At 37.8% G+C, this 13,616-nt stretch overlaps 1 protein-coding gene across 6 annotated transcripts in view; it reads left to right on the top strand.

Moving 5' to 3' along the window:
- TP53BP1 (tumor protein p53 binding protein 1) overlaps positions 1-13,616 on the top strand; it is a 115,370-nt gene that overhangs the window by 65,956 nt on the left and 35,798 nt on the right. For 5 of the 6 annotated variants that reach the window (XM_054701055.1, XM_054701054.1, XM_037502343.2 and 2 more), the window contains 3 exons: positions 3,074-4,391; positions 11,397-11,516; positions 12,569-12,772. In XM_054701055.1, coding sequence (XP_054557030.1) covers positions 3,074-4,391; positions 11,397-11,516; positions 12,569-12,772 — 1,642 coding nt within the window. The remainder of the gene's footprint in view (positions 1-3,073; positions 4,392-11,396; positions 11,517-12,568; positions 12,773-13,616) is intronic. The other variant, XM_054701048.1, reaches the window with a different exon arrangement.

The following is a 13,616-nucleotide window of genomic DNA, read 5'->3' as shown; positions in this document are numbered from 1 at the left end:
TTTTTTTTTTTATTTTTTTGAAAATACATGCTTAAGAAAATTACTTTACCATTGCTTGGCAGGATTTTCTAAAAGAGTTAATAAGTGTGTTTGTTAAACCTACACTTTTTATTTTATTTTTTTAATTTGCATTATTTTTTTAAGATTTATTTATACAAGAACCGGGGTACAGGCCAGATGTGCAGGAGGGTGAGAAGATTCACCAGAGACAGAGTGGGGAACAGATCAGGCAGACTGACAAAATACACTGCTGAGGGGAGCAGGGGGCAAGACACGAGAGGTCTGCTGCGCCTTGTGGGTTTCTCCACAGCCGACTGGGATCAAACCTGCGCTTCAGAGGCTGTGGACAGCTTCACAGTGCGGCACTCAACCACCTGCGCCACCTGGGAGGCCCTAAACCTACAATTTTTATTGGGAAGTTCTATACTCTTCATTATGTGTCCAACTTTTTATATGTCCTTCTTAATGACTAAGGTATATTTATTTTGTAAATATATCTGTTTATTTTGTAATTTGGTTACTGGAGTCAAATCAACTGAATTTTCATGTTCTAAAGATGTAAAATTTATAAGTTGATAATTAAGAGAAAATTGAAATAAAAGTAATTTTATGACTTTTTTTTTCTTTCATTGTATATTTAATTGCCTTTTTATCAGAATGTGGGAGCTGGGGAGAGTAGTGACATGCATTGGTATTTAATACTTTTCTAATACTTTTTTTTTTTAAGATCTATTTATTTATGCATACAAGAACTGGGGTACAGGCCAGAGGTGTGGGGGGTGAGAGGATTCAATCAGTCTTTATCCAGGTCTTGAGGTAGTTTTTTTTTCTTTTATTAAAATATTTTAATTCTGTCATTCTTTTTTTTTTTTAATTTTTATATTCCCCATACAATTGCAACCCCGATTTTGACCCCAAGCCCTGCCCCCCCAAAGAGTGTCTCTGGTTCATAGTTGTTTGGTGATTGAGGTAATTTTTATCACTTATTTCAGGTATTCTGATTAAGTCTCTAGAGAGCTTCAACAGTGTGAGTAGAGCCTAACACTTGGAGGGTAGATCCAAGCAATCTTTAGAAATATAGCTTGTTAATAGGGTGATTAACAAAATCATTACATCTGTATTTATTTTGATAACACATAAAAGGTATTCATAAATGAAGACAGCTGCTTAAGGGACATGGGATTTTCTTTAGGAGTGATAAAACTTTTTCAGATTAGATTGTGATGATTGTATGACATTGTAAATGTTCATTTAAAAGTGATTATTTTTATGTTATGTGTTACATAGTATTTTGTTATATATTCCTTTCCCTTAAAGAAGGAATTTATAGTTTTATTAGTGATGTATTATCTCTGAACCTTTGTAAGATGACTTATTTTTTTGCAACAATAAAAAAGTATACTTTTAGAAGATGTATAATGTAGGTAAGTGAATATAAGATCATTAGTTACCCTATCTCCTGACTTTTTGATGGTATGTTTATTAACATACATGACAGTATAATAAAGATATATAAAAATTACAGTAAAAGTAGAAACTTTTTCTATTTAATGTGTAATCTGAGTATTTTTCCATTTTTTTAGTATTTGTCTACAGTATAGTTTAAAAAAAAATTTTTTTTAAAGATTTATTTATTTATTTACACAAGCACTGTGTACAGTTAGAGGCACGGGAAGGTGAGAGAATTCACCAGAGCCAGAGTGGAGAGTAGAACAGGCAGAGTGATGAAGTACACTGCTGAGGGGAGAAGCAGGTGGCAGGAGAGGTTTGTGCGCCATGTGGGACCCTCGCCCGGTGGCTGGGGATCAAACTGGCGCTGCAGAGGCTGCGGGCAGCTTCGCAATCCAGCGCTCAACTGCTGCGCCACCGGGGAGGCCCAGTTCTAAAAAAATTTTTAAAAAATATTTATTAATGTATACAAGAACTGGAGTATAAGCTAGAGGTGCAGGGGGCGAGAGGATTCACCAGAGACAGAGTGGGGAGCAGAACAGGCAGGCTGACTGAAATACACTGTTGAGGGGAGCGGCGGGCTAGACAGGAGAGGTCTGCTGTGTCAGGTGGGTAGCTTCCTGGCCAGGGGTCAAACTGTTGCTGCAGTGGCTGGTGATAGCTTAACAGCACTGAGACTGTAACTCCTGCACCACCAGGGAGGCCCCCACTATAGTTTTGTTTTTTTGAGAATTTCATGTAATTGGATTTAATTGCAATCGGAGTATCTTTTGTGTTTGAGTTCTTTCACTGAAGCTTTTTTTTAGTCATTCACACTGTTGCATGTATTTTTATTTCTTTTCATTAATGAGTAGTATACCATAATATGGATATCCATTTTTTGTTGTCAAACATTTGGGTTATTTCATTTTGACTTTTATAAATATTGGTGTGAACATTTGCAAACACATCTTTGTGTGGCTATATCATTTTCTTTTGGGTTAATACCTACAAGTAGAATTTCTGGCCATATGGTAATGTATGTTTTAACTGTATAAGATACTGTCATAATGTTTTCCAAAATGGCTGTACCTTTTGCATTTCCCCCAGCAATATATGAGTTGTTGTAGTTTCATAACTTCAGCCATCTTGTTGCCTTGTAGTGATATCTGCTGACTAATGATATAAACTTTGATTTTAACTTTTGCTTTTATGAATGCTAGCATATTTTGAAAGAGTGGGAAGTAAAATAAGTATATATATCCACTTTGTGAGAACTGAAGTGGGCTGTGTTAGGCATATGTTCAAAAGATTCCTATGTAATTGAAGGCTCATCATATATATGGCATGATTTTATAAGCTTGGTTAATTTTAAGTTGTTTACCTATCCTTAACAGGCTAAGTTTATACTTAAAAGTTTTTGTTTGGATTATGCTTATTCTTATAAGTGATTCAGAAGACAAATGTTAAACAAAGAAGACTTGTATGATAACAAGACCAGTGATTATGAGCTTTGTATTTGTTAAGACTGTAGGCCTGGAGTTTAATTATTGAATAATTGATTGAGAAATATATGAATCCAAAGATTAGTTATAAAAGACATATGATTATGTACAAATGATGATATAATTCTTTTTGTTCTTAGGACATTTTCATTCCATCACCCAGCTTAGAAGAACGCTCAAATGATGGGAAAAAAAGTGGAGACTTGCATAGTTCATCTCTGACTGTTGAGTGTTCAAAAATTTCAGAGACTGAACCAAAGAATTCTGAGGATCTTGGGCTGTCTTTGACAGGGGATTCTTGTAAGTTGATGCTTTCTGTAAGTGAGTATAGTCAGTCCCCAAAGATAGAGAATTTGAGTTCTCAGAGGATTGATGAAGATGGAGAAAACACACAGATTGAAGATACTGAACCCATGTCTCCTGTTCTCAATTCTAAACTTGTTCCTGAAAATAACATCCTAATGAATCCAGCACAAGATGGCCAAGTAGAACTGAGTCATAATGATGAGAAAACAAAGGGAGATGACACAGAAACCAGAGATGACAGTAGTATTTTAGCTGCTGGTTGCAAAGACAGAGAAGAGACTGTGGTAGAAGATGTTTGTATTGATCTCACCTGTGATTCAGGGAGTCAGGCAGTTCCTTCTCCAGCTACTAGGTCTGAAGCACTCTCTAGTATGTTAGATCAGGAGGAAGCTATGGAAATTAAGGAACATCATCCAGAAGAGGGGTCTACAGGGTCTGATGTGGAAGAAATCCCTGAGACTCCTTGTGAAAGTCAAGGAGAGGAATCCAAAGAAGAAAATATGGAGAGTGTCCCGTTGCACCTTTCTCTGACTGAAACGCAATCCCAAGGATTGTGTCTTTCGAAGGAAATCCCAAAACAAGAATGCCAGGAGGCAATGGAAGTTGAAACCAGTGTGATTAGTATTGATTCCCCCCAAAAACTTCCAGTACTCGACCAAGAATTAGAACATAAAGATCAGGAAGCTTGGGAAGAAGCTACTTCCGAGGACTCTAGTGTTGTCATCGTAGATGTGAAGGAACCATCTCCCAGAGTTGATGTTTCTTCTGAACCTTTGGAGGGAGTGGAGAAATGCTCGGATTCCCAGTTGTGGGAGGATGATGCTCCAGAAATAGAACCATGTGCTGAGAATAGAGCAGATACCCGGGAAGAAAAGAGTGCAGAATATGAAGGAGACCTGAAATCAGTGACTGCAGAGAAGGAACCAGTAGAGGCAGGCTCTCCACAGCCTCCCTTGACTTTAGTGAGAACAGATGATGCTTTGAGATCCAATCAGGAAATGCAGCAGACCCACCCTCAAGAGAAAACAGCTAATTCACTAACAGAGGACTCAAAAATGGATAATGCAAATCAGCTGGGCTCAGGTGGCGAGGCCCAGCAACTGGAGAAGGTTTCTGCACAGGCCTCACAAAGCTTCTGTGAAAGCTCTAGTGGTGAGTATGATTATAAATTGTGTACCTGTAATGTTGAATGGTAGACATGCATGCTTATGTCAGGGCTGAAAATTAACTTGGGCTTATGTTTATGAACAGCCAAAAGTAATTGGAGAATTAAAACATTGGGGTTTTATTTTTCTTTTGTAGCTGTAATTATTTGTGGAGTCAGTAATCATTTGAGTTTTATCAGCTTTACAACTCAGGAATAATATATTTTAAAATTCTTTAGAATATGTGCCAATTGGGTGTTTTCTCCTTTGGTCCTAACCTTGCTCTCTGGTTTTTAATTCTGACTGTTACCTTAATGTACAAGGCTGTATTTTGATTACCCTACACAATAAAATCACATTCAGAGCTCTGTTAATGATTATGTGTTATTAGTTGTTTTCCTATTTGAGTATTACGTTTTTAAATTTGATTCAACATATATACATCTTAAACCTTAATGTAGAAGAGATTAGTTTGTGTTTTCTATTTTACGAAGTTTAGAATGAGAATATATATTGTATTTGTATACCATCACATATGACTTTAGCTGAACAGAGGTCAAATTTTCTGACTTCCCAGATTTAGTGTAATTAAAAAAGAAAACTTCAAAAAGAAATTATAACCTTAAGAAAACAAGCATCTAAGCGATATGGAAATGAGAAGCAGTATTTGGGTAACATCATGTCTTTAGTATGGATCATCTTTTTGCTGTGCTTGGAATAGTGCCAGTACTTACCTCTTCTCCAGGTGTGATTATAACTAGTACTTTTTTTTTTAACTCTCAAAATTGCCATTATTCATAAGGCTTTATACTCAGGAATTTTCTCCCCCTCTTTAGAGCAAGAAATGTTAGAGCTAAAAAGAAGGTTAAAGGTTGTTGGGATCAGTCTTCCTCAAGTTACGTGTTTAAAGACTGAGGTGGTACTAGAGCCTAGGGCTCCTGATTCCTCATTCTTTTTCTAAAACTGTATAATATAGCTTCTCTGAGTTATGGTAAATAACTATTTGAATGACCTAATATTCTGTGTTATTGAATATTTTTGTTATTTCATTACTTCTAAGTACTGTTATTGACCTTGGCTAATGCAGCTATAGGACATGTAGACTGTTTTAATATGGTGACAAAGGAATATTTTTAATTTTCTTAAGAATTATATTGCAAAAGAAACTTCTAAAACACTGGGATATTCTGTTGTTACAAAAGTACTCTCCATGAGTACTTCACACTGTTTGGGAGGGCCAGCTTTTTTTTTTTTTTTTTTTTTTAAAATGATACCTCCATAATAAAACTGATTTTCTTAATATTTACCAGGTTATTTGAAAATACTAGTAAATAATTTTGCTAAATTCTTTTTTTTTTCCTTAAAAATTTATTTATTTATATAAGAACCAGGGTACAGTCAGAAGCGTGGGAGGGTGAGAGAATTCACCAGAGCGGGGAACAGAACAGGCAGGCAGACTGACGAAATACACTGCTGACAGGAGCAGCGGGCATGGCAGGAGAGGTCTGTCGTGCCATGTGGGATCCTCACCAGAGGCCAGGGATCGAACCGGCGCTGCAGAAGCTGCGGACAGCTTCGCAGCCCAGGGCTCAACTGCTGCGCCACCAGGGGAGGCCCTAAATTATTTTCTTAAAGAAGTGGAGACAGTGGTTAAAGAAAGTGTTTAAGACAGTAAAGAAACAAATAGTTTTAGCTAGAAATAAAAAAATGATGAGAAAGTGACAAGCCTTGACAAATAGAGAATTAGTCTAAAGTAAAGGAAATGATTCAGTAGATCATATCTAGAACAGAAAAAATAGTCTATATTTAAAGTGTAATTGTTTGTTTGCTAACCCTTATGGATGACTTATTTAAGGAAGAATAAAAAGTTAATGGTTCACTCTGGAAGAATAGAATGAATTGGGTGAGTCCCAGGTTTATTTTTAGATTTCTGTATGCAAAAGTTAAAAGGGCATCTTTGAGTGTGAGTGTGTGTTTTTTTAAATTGCTTTATTGACTGAAATATACATGCTTAATTGGGAAAAATATACAAGCTGTAGGGGGATGGGTTGGGGTGGCGAGAGGATAGGAAAAGGAGAAAATCACTATCTCCATTTATAGATAACTTGTCGCTAACAGTTTGGAGAACTCTTCAGACATCTGTCTTTGGAGACCTCCTCTTGAAATGTGAAAAAAGCAAATTTAGAAAGATGGTACTTGGAAGCCGAAATTTGTTCATTATAAAGCAAATTTATGATGGGTTGATGACGTGAACAATTTTAACAAGTTCAGTAAGTTTTTAAGTCCACAGACCATATTCTATAATAGGAAAGCTAGCTGTGTTTTGTGCTTTGAGGTAATCTTCGTTGGCTTACATTATGGGCTATCATTCTCACTAGCTGTTAATGACAGAGGCAGATTTTTAGTGTAGACTGTTTATGGATGGTGTCACCGAATATAGAAATTCTTATATTTTTAATTAGGTGGCTTACTTAATTGCTAAGACGTGACCAATTCTTTTGAAAATGAAAGGAGAGAAAATAAGCCTTAGATTGTAACAAAGTTAGAAGGGAGCTTCCTGACACTAAAGGTTTTAAATATTGCTTTGGACTAATGTGTTCTTGAAATTCTTTACTAATAAGTGATGACTTCCCCACGCAGATGGTTTGACAGTAGGTATTAAGTTTTCTTTGTTTCATTTGTATCTTTTTGGGATGATAGGTAGACATATAGAAGGGTAATCTATGATAATATGGGAAAGCAAGAAAAGATTTGATAAATAATGTAGGAGAATAATGGAGCAAGATGGAGTCTACCAGCAGGGTCATTCTGTCAAGCCACATACTCCATTAATGAAGTTCCCTGACAGAGACAATCCTAGGCCCATTGTATCAGAGGCTTTGAGATCAGCAGCACCTACAGTCTTGTTCTTCTGCAATTTCACAACATTCCATGGGGAGGAAATCACAGGATTTGCTGATGCATCGGGGTTCACCAAACACTGTAGAAATAATAAAAACATCTCAGAAATACAAAGGGAGGGCCTCCCCGGTGGTGCAGCGGTTGAGCCCTGGGTTGCGAAGTTGCCTGCGGCCTCTGCGGCGCCGGTTCGATCCCCGGCTGCTCCCCGGCCACCAGAGGAGGGTCCCACATGGCGCGCAGACCTCTCCTGCCGCCCGCTGCTCCCTCAGCAGTGTACTTCAGTCCTTCTGCCTGCTCTGCTCCCCACTCTGGCTCTGGTGAATTCTCTCACCCTCCCGCGCTTCTGACTGTACCCAGTGCATGTATAAACAAAACAAACAAATATAATAAATAAATAAATAAAAACATGCCTCTATAAAAAAAAAAATAAATAAATTTAGAAAAAAAAAAAAAGAAATACAAAGGGAAACTTATGTTTCAAGAAAAATCAGATTTATCCAACACTAAGTGGAAAACTTGAAGTTATTGACCATGAGCTGACTTTATAGGAAAGTTGCTTTTGGTTGCAGAAGGAGTGGGGTAGATTTCAGGCTGAAAAAGTAATTGCTAGGCTTTTGTAATCCAGGAATGAGACAGTGAAGATCTGACAAGAGTAGTGGTAGTGCTCCCCATGAAAGACCCACGTTATCCATTTGGGTGTAGTGGTATAGGTGGATCACTGGTATTGATAATTTTTGCTAAATTTTATATCTTGCATTATACAAAGGAAAGCCTGTTACAGAGATAATTTTTCATTATGTTTGTATATAATATTATGGTTTGTCTCATAGATAGGTCTGCTTAAAGATTTAATATTATTGCTCTCAAACACAATGCAACCAGTTATTTCCCCAACAAAAAAGGTTTATTTGGAAACAGCAATAAAAACGCAGTTTGGGAACTGCAGTCTCATGGTGAGACAGTTGTGCACTTGCCCAGATCATAAGCCTTCAGAGGGGCTTCGTCTGGGCACAGAGGACCCCTTCCTCCTCCTTTCTGCTGGTGGGGGTGGGGGGATGCATCACTCCCACAGAGATGCAAAGCAGTTTGGGTCTTGTAATTTCTGATTGCATACAGATGTGAACTCTCCCCTTAACCTGTCAACCTTATTTAAGTAGGTTTCCTGTATATTAATTTTCACAGTACACGTTTTCAAAGATCTCGGTAGTCAGTCATAATGTGAGGGAGGATGTCAGAGCAGTGCAGGTGATTGTGTTACTGGGAAGAACCCGGAGGGAATGAGGATGACTTGTTTGTGAGTCTCACTTGTATGGTTAAGAATATAGGACAAGATCCAAAAACAGATAACACAGAAACTAGAAAGAAAAGAATATGAAAGGAATTATTTACATACGGAGTGAGAAAAGGGAGAGCTAAGAGAGAGAAGTTACCCGCTAGCATATGGTCAGCTAACACCTACCCATAGATAGCATCCAGTGAACAGAGACCAGGGAACAATTGGAGGCCAACCAAATAGGAAAAAAAAAAGAGCGACCTGTCTGTGCTTCATTTTTCAAAAGTCCACTTCGTAGCTCTGCTCTGTCCCTGGTTTCCAGCAGCTTCTCTTCAGAATGTCAAGGGGTGGGAGTTCCAAACTCCACCTTTTATTACTGCATAGTTGGCTATAAGTAGTGTCACCCATTGGTTTGGAAGTAGTTGTTCTTACATTAGTTCCAGAAATGAAAATTCTGTAAAATATCTCTTTGGAATATATGAAGCTTTTTGATACGTTGTTTTTAGTTTATTTTTCTCTTAAGTATTTTAATAACCTAAATGCTTTTTAAGGCACTGCCAGAGAATGGAATGCTTAATCTACCTGACCCATTTCTCTTATCTATAATTGAAGTGGAAGTCTTTGCCATTTAGGTGTGATGCTGGGAGTCTCCATTCACACTTTAGCGTTCCTCTAGCTGAGTATATGTACTTTTCCTTTATTTCTAAAGTCCATATCATTTTCTTTTTCATCCCTTCAGGTTACTAATTCATTTTCTCTTCTATGTAGATATGAGATGGTTTTTGTTGTTTTGTGATTTTTGAAGGAAAAAAGTATCAAAGTGCTTGATATTAAAGATAATAAAGGATAGAAATGGAGTGGAAAAGATGAAAGAAGAAAAATGTGGCATACAATAGTCCCCCTTTACCGGCGGTTTCGCTTTCGAGTTTCAGTTACAACAGTCAACCAAGGTCTGAAAATATATGTACAATATGATATTTTTGAGAGACCACATTTACATAACTTTTCTTACAGTATATTGTAATTGTTTTATTATTATTGTTATTAATCTTATACTGTGCCTAATTTATAGACTTTAGCATAGATGTGTGTATAGAAGAAAGTAGTATATATAATATATAGGGTTCAGTACTGAGGTTTCAGGCATTCTTTGGTGGTCTTGGAACTTTTCACCCCAGGGTTAAGGAGGGGGTGGCTACTGTAATATTTGGTTTTCATCTAGTTACTGGCACAGAGTTCCTAAAACCTAATAATTTCCTAAGTGATAGAAAAACCTTTGTTTTTAAACTCTAATAATCACTCTTCAGTTTATGCTAATGAGGGTAGGAATCCCTCCGGATCCCTTAGGCTCAGGATGGGCAGTTCACTGGAAAGTTAAAGTGATTAAACGGTTGGAACTTTCAGCCCCACCCACAAACTACAGGAAAGGGAGGGGCTGGAGATTAAAGCCTTATAAATACTTTTGAAAACTAGATGTGCTTCCTGATTGGTAAATAAGTCTGAGGGTACCCAGTTTCACTAGGACTGAAACTCCTGCTGTCAGAACTGCCCTTTTGGACCTCACCCCAGGTACCTGCTTCATCTGTGTCCTTTACAATATCTTTGATAATGAATTGGTAAACTGAACTCTTGAGTTCTGTGAGGGATTCTGGCAAATTGATCATATCTGAGGGAGGAGTTTGTGGGAACCTCTGATAGATAGGCAGTTGCTCAGAAGCACAGGTAATACTTGATCTTGTGAATGGTGACTAAAGTAGGGCCAGACCTGTGGGACTAAACCTTTAACTTGTTGTAATTTCCAGGTAAATATGTCAGGATTGAGTTAAGTTTGTAGGATACACGGTATCTGCTGGGAATTGGAATTGTTTGGTAGTGTTGGAAAACAAACTATTTTCACAAGGTATAATAATTGGGTATGCTAGACTATTTGGAGCCATTTCAGGAAAATAATTGCAAATTTCCTTTAATAGCTTTAAAAGGAGCAGTGGCACAAAATTTTTTCCTTCAAATTTGGTCATTTTATTAAAATATTTAGGAAATCAGAAAATGTGATTTTGGCGCTTTGCTAATTCTGATTAGCAAAAGCTTGAAACTGAGGCCTAGTTAAAAAATTTTACATCTTGACAGACGTTTTATGTTTGTATTAATTTAATGATAACTAAAATGTGTACACTCAGATGCCCATAAATGCAAAGTTTATCATGTGCAGAGATGTAGATATGGACATTACTACTGTGGGTTAGCGTGAATGTTGGTCAATACTGCTGAACCAAGAAACCCATAGATTTCTTTGTTATTAATAGAACCAATGAATATGTTCAAGTTCTTTGACTCATGAGAGCCTGTGTCATCTCTTTGAGTAGACGGTAAATTATTAGTGTCAGACTTTGAAGAATCCTACAAACTATAAAGGCTATAAATGAATTCCTTGGGTTAGCATTGCAGAAGATTAAATTGTCTAGACTTGAAACTATACAAATTTGTGTCACATTTGTGAACAGTAGCTCCACTTGGAGCTCAGATGTTTCAGTGTTCCTTTGACCCCATGTTCCTCAGGATCTTCAAATTTTGGAATTCCTCTATTTGTCCACTGGTTGTCTCCTTTGTATAAGTTCTCTTTGTAAAAAAAAAAGGCAGAAAGAATAGTGGGAAGTTGGGCGGCCTGATGAGGACTGGGATTGAGGCAAATTTGGGAGCAAAGGGAAATAATAACTGAAATATTTCTTGTATTTCTCCTCACTTTGGCTTTTTTAATACTTCTCCTAGGGTTTTCTTTTTGTTTATCATGGTTTTTTTTTTTTTTTTTTTTGTGTGTGTGTGTGTGTGTGTTTTTTCCAGAAGCTCCATTTCATTTCACTTTGCCTAAAGAAGGTGATGTTATTCCACCATTGACAGGTGCAACTCCACCTCTTATGGGGCACCTAAAATTGGAGCCCAAAAGACACAGTACTCCAATTGGTGAGTAAACGTAGTGATGTTTGAAGCAAAATCTTGAGAGTCATGCCAGTGATTCTTTTATTTTTTTTAATTTTTATTTTTTTTTAAAGAGGCATGTATTTTATTCATTCATTTATTTGTTTGTTTGTTTATACAAGCACTGGGTACAGTCAGAAGTGCAGGAGGGTGAGAGAATTCACCAGAGCCAGAGCGGGGAGCAGAAGGACCGAAGTACACTGCTGAGGGGAGCAGCGGGCGGCAGGAGAGGTCTGCGCGCCATGTGGGACCCTCCTCTGGTGGCCGGGGAGCAGCCGGGGATCAAACCGGCGCCGCAGAGGCCGCGGGCAGCTTTGCAACCCAGCGCTCAACTGCTGCGCCACCAGGGAGACCCATGCCAGTGATTCTTTTAGATCTGAGGAATTGAGTCTGCCCAACAGGGTCAATTTTTGTTTTAAAAGACTAAGGCTGTGTTGATTTCATGAGTTAACTCCCAGGAGGAGTTGACCAGTGATGAAAAGAAAGTAAAAAAAAAGGTGGAAGGATGGAAGAGACTTTTCATAAGCATCCCATTAATTCCAGGGCAGTAGAATCTGATTGCTAACCAATGATACAGAACTGTTTTATAAGAGAAGTATAGCAGGTAGGGTAGAAGTACTTTTTATTCAGCACTTTGGCTAATGAGTCTGCTGCTTGACAGGGTAAGAAAACTTAGATCCTCCTTCCCTGAAGCAGCCAGTAGTCTTCTACATTAACCTGTTTGTTTTCTCTAGTCAGTGCTGGGAGGTAACAATCATGCCGTCTGGAGTCTCCTGCTACCTATGCCTGATGCTGGCAGATGTGGGTTGGCTGAGGGCTCATGCAGCATCCTTTGTCCAGATGCAGAAGTGGAACTGAATCCTGTTGCTCCTCTTAAGACCAGGTGTCAATACTAGTGTGTAGTTGTTACTGTGACAGGATCTATCCTAGGAACCCCCTCCAATCCTGCAGAGTATGGAGCCAAACAGGCAAATGACTTTTTTTCATGTTTGTATTTTAGTTTTCTATCTTTCGTCCTCCTGCCTCCCTTCTTTCAGGTACTAGCAATTATCCAGAAAGCACCATAGCAGCCAGTGATGTTATGTCTGAAAGCATGGTGGAGACCAATGATCCCGTAATTGAGAATGAAAAAGGAGATTCTGGGGCTACTCCAGAAACAGATGATAAATTGTGTCTAAGAATGAAACTGGTTAGTCCTGAGACCGAGACAAGTGAAGAGTCTTTGCAATTTAGCCTGGAAAGTAAGTTTTATTTTATGGCATTCTTGGGTAATTAGTAGCTCCAGATCATTTGGAAAGTATTGTCTTTCTTCTAATTATAATGATTTTTTATTTTGTAATTATGAATGTATTTGTATAGTCTTATTCTCAGAGTTAAATCTTTTGGCCAGTCTCTATCATGTTATTGAAGATGCTTCATTTATGATCTTTGTGTTGCTGCTCTTTATTAAACCTGTGTCTCGTTTAAGTAATTGGCTTCCATATTCAGAAACAGTCTATCTAGGAAAAGGTAGAAATTTAGAATTGTGGATTCATGTTGTAGATTTGTGTTGCCTATTTCTCCCATTAATTTTGGTTGGTGTGGGTATAGAGAGAGGATACAGGGGTGTGGCTACAGAGTAGGGACCAGATTCCAAAAGGCCTTTATATCAGCTGAAAGGCTGAAGAATTTTAGGCAAGCGAAAAATAGAATCAGATTGCTTTTTCAAAAGTGTCAGCTGAGCGTTTTAAAACTTTGTGTATCTTATATTACGCATTTCCTGTTCTCCTGCCTGACAAACTCCTAATCAGTGTTTTCATCAGGAAGCAGAACCATTGCTAGTAGAGATGGAGATGAAGGGGTCAATTAGAGAGGTGAATAGTCAGTAGATAGAGAGCCTTGGGACCACTCGAATATGCAGAGTGGATGGGTTGGGAGGTAACTTTATGTCTACTATATTGTCTCATTTAAAGTTGATATCCTTATTTCCATTTTATTGATGAGAAAACAAACTAAGAGGTTTTCAAGTTCAGTGACTCACAATAAATGGTGAGAGGTTGAATTGGAGTTTGAATCAGATATCTGTCTGATTTCAAAGCTAATAAT

This window comes from Talpa occidentalis, unplaced genomic scaffold (genome assembly GCF_014898055.3).
Source record: "Talpa occidentalis isolate TD23 unplaced genomic scaffold, MPIMG_talOcc4v2.1 talOcc4.11, whole genome shotgun sequence".
In the NCBI taxonomy this organism is placed as follows: Eukaryota; Metazoa; Chordata; class Mammalia; order Eulipotyphla; family Talpidae; genus Talpa; species Talpa occidentalis.
The sequence above is the reverse complement of the archived record's forward strand: the minus strand, read 5'-3'. Positions and strand labels throughout refer to the sequence as shown.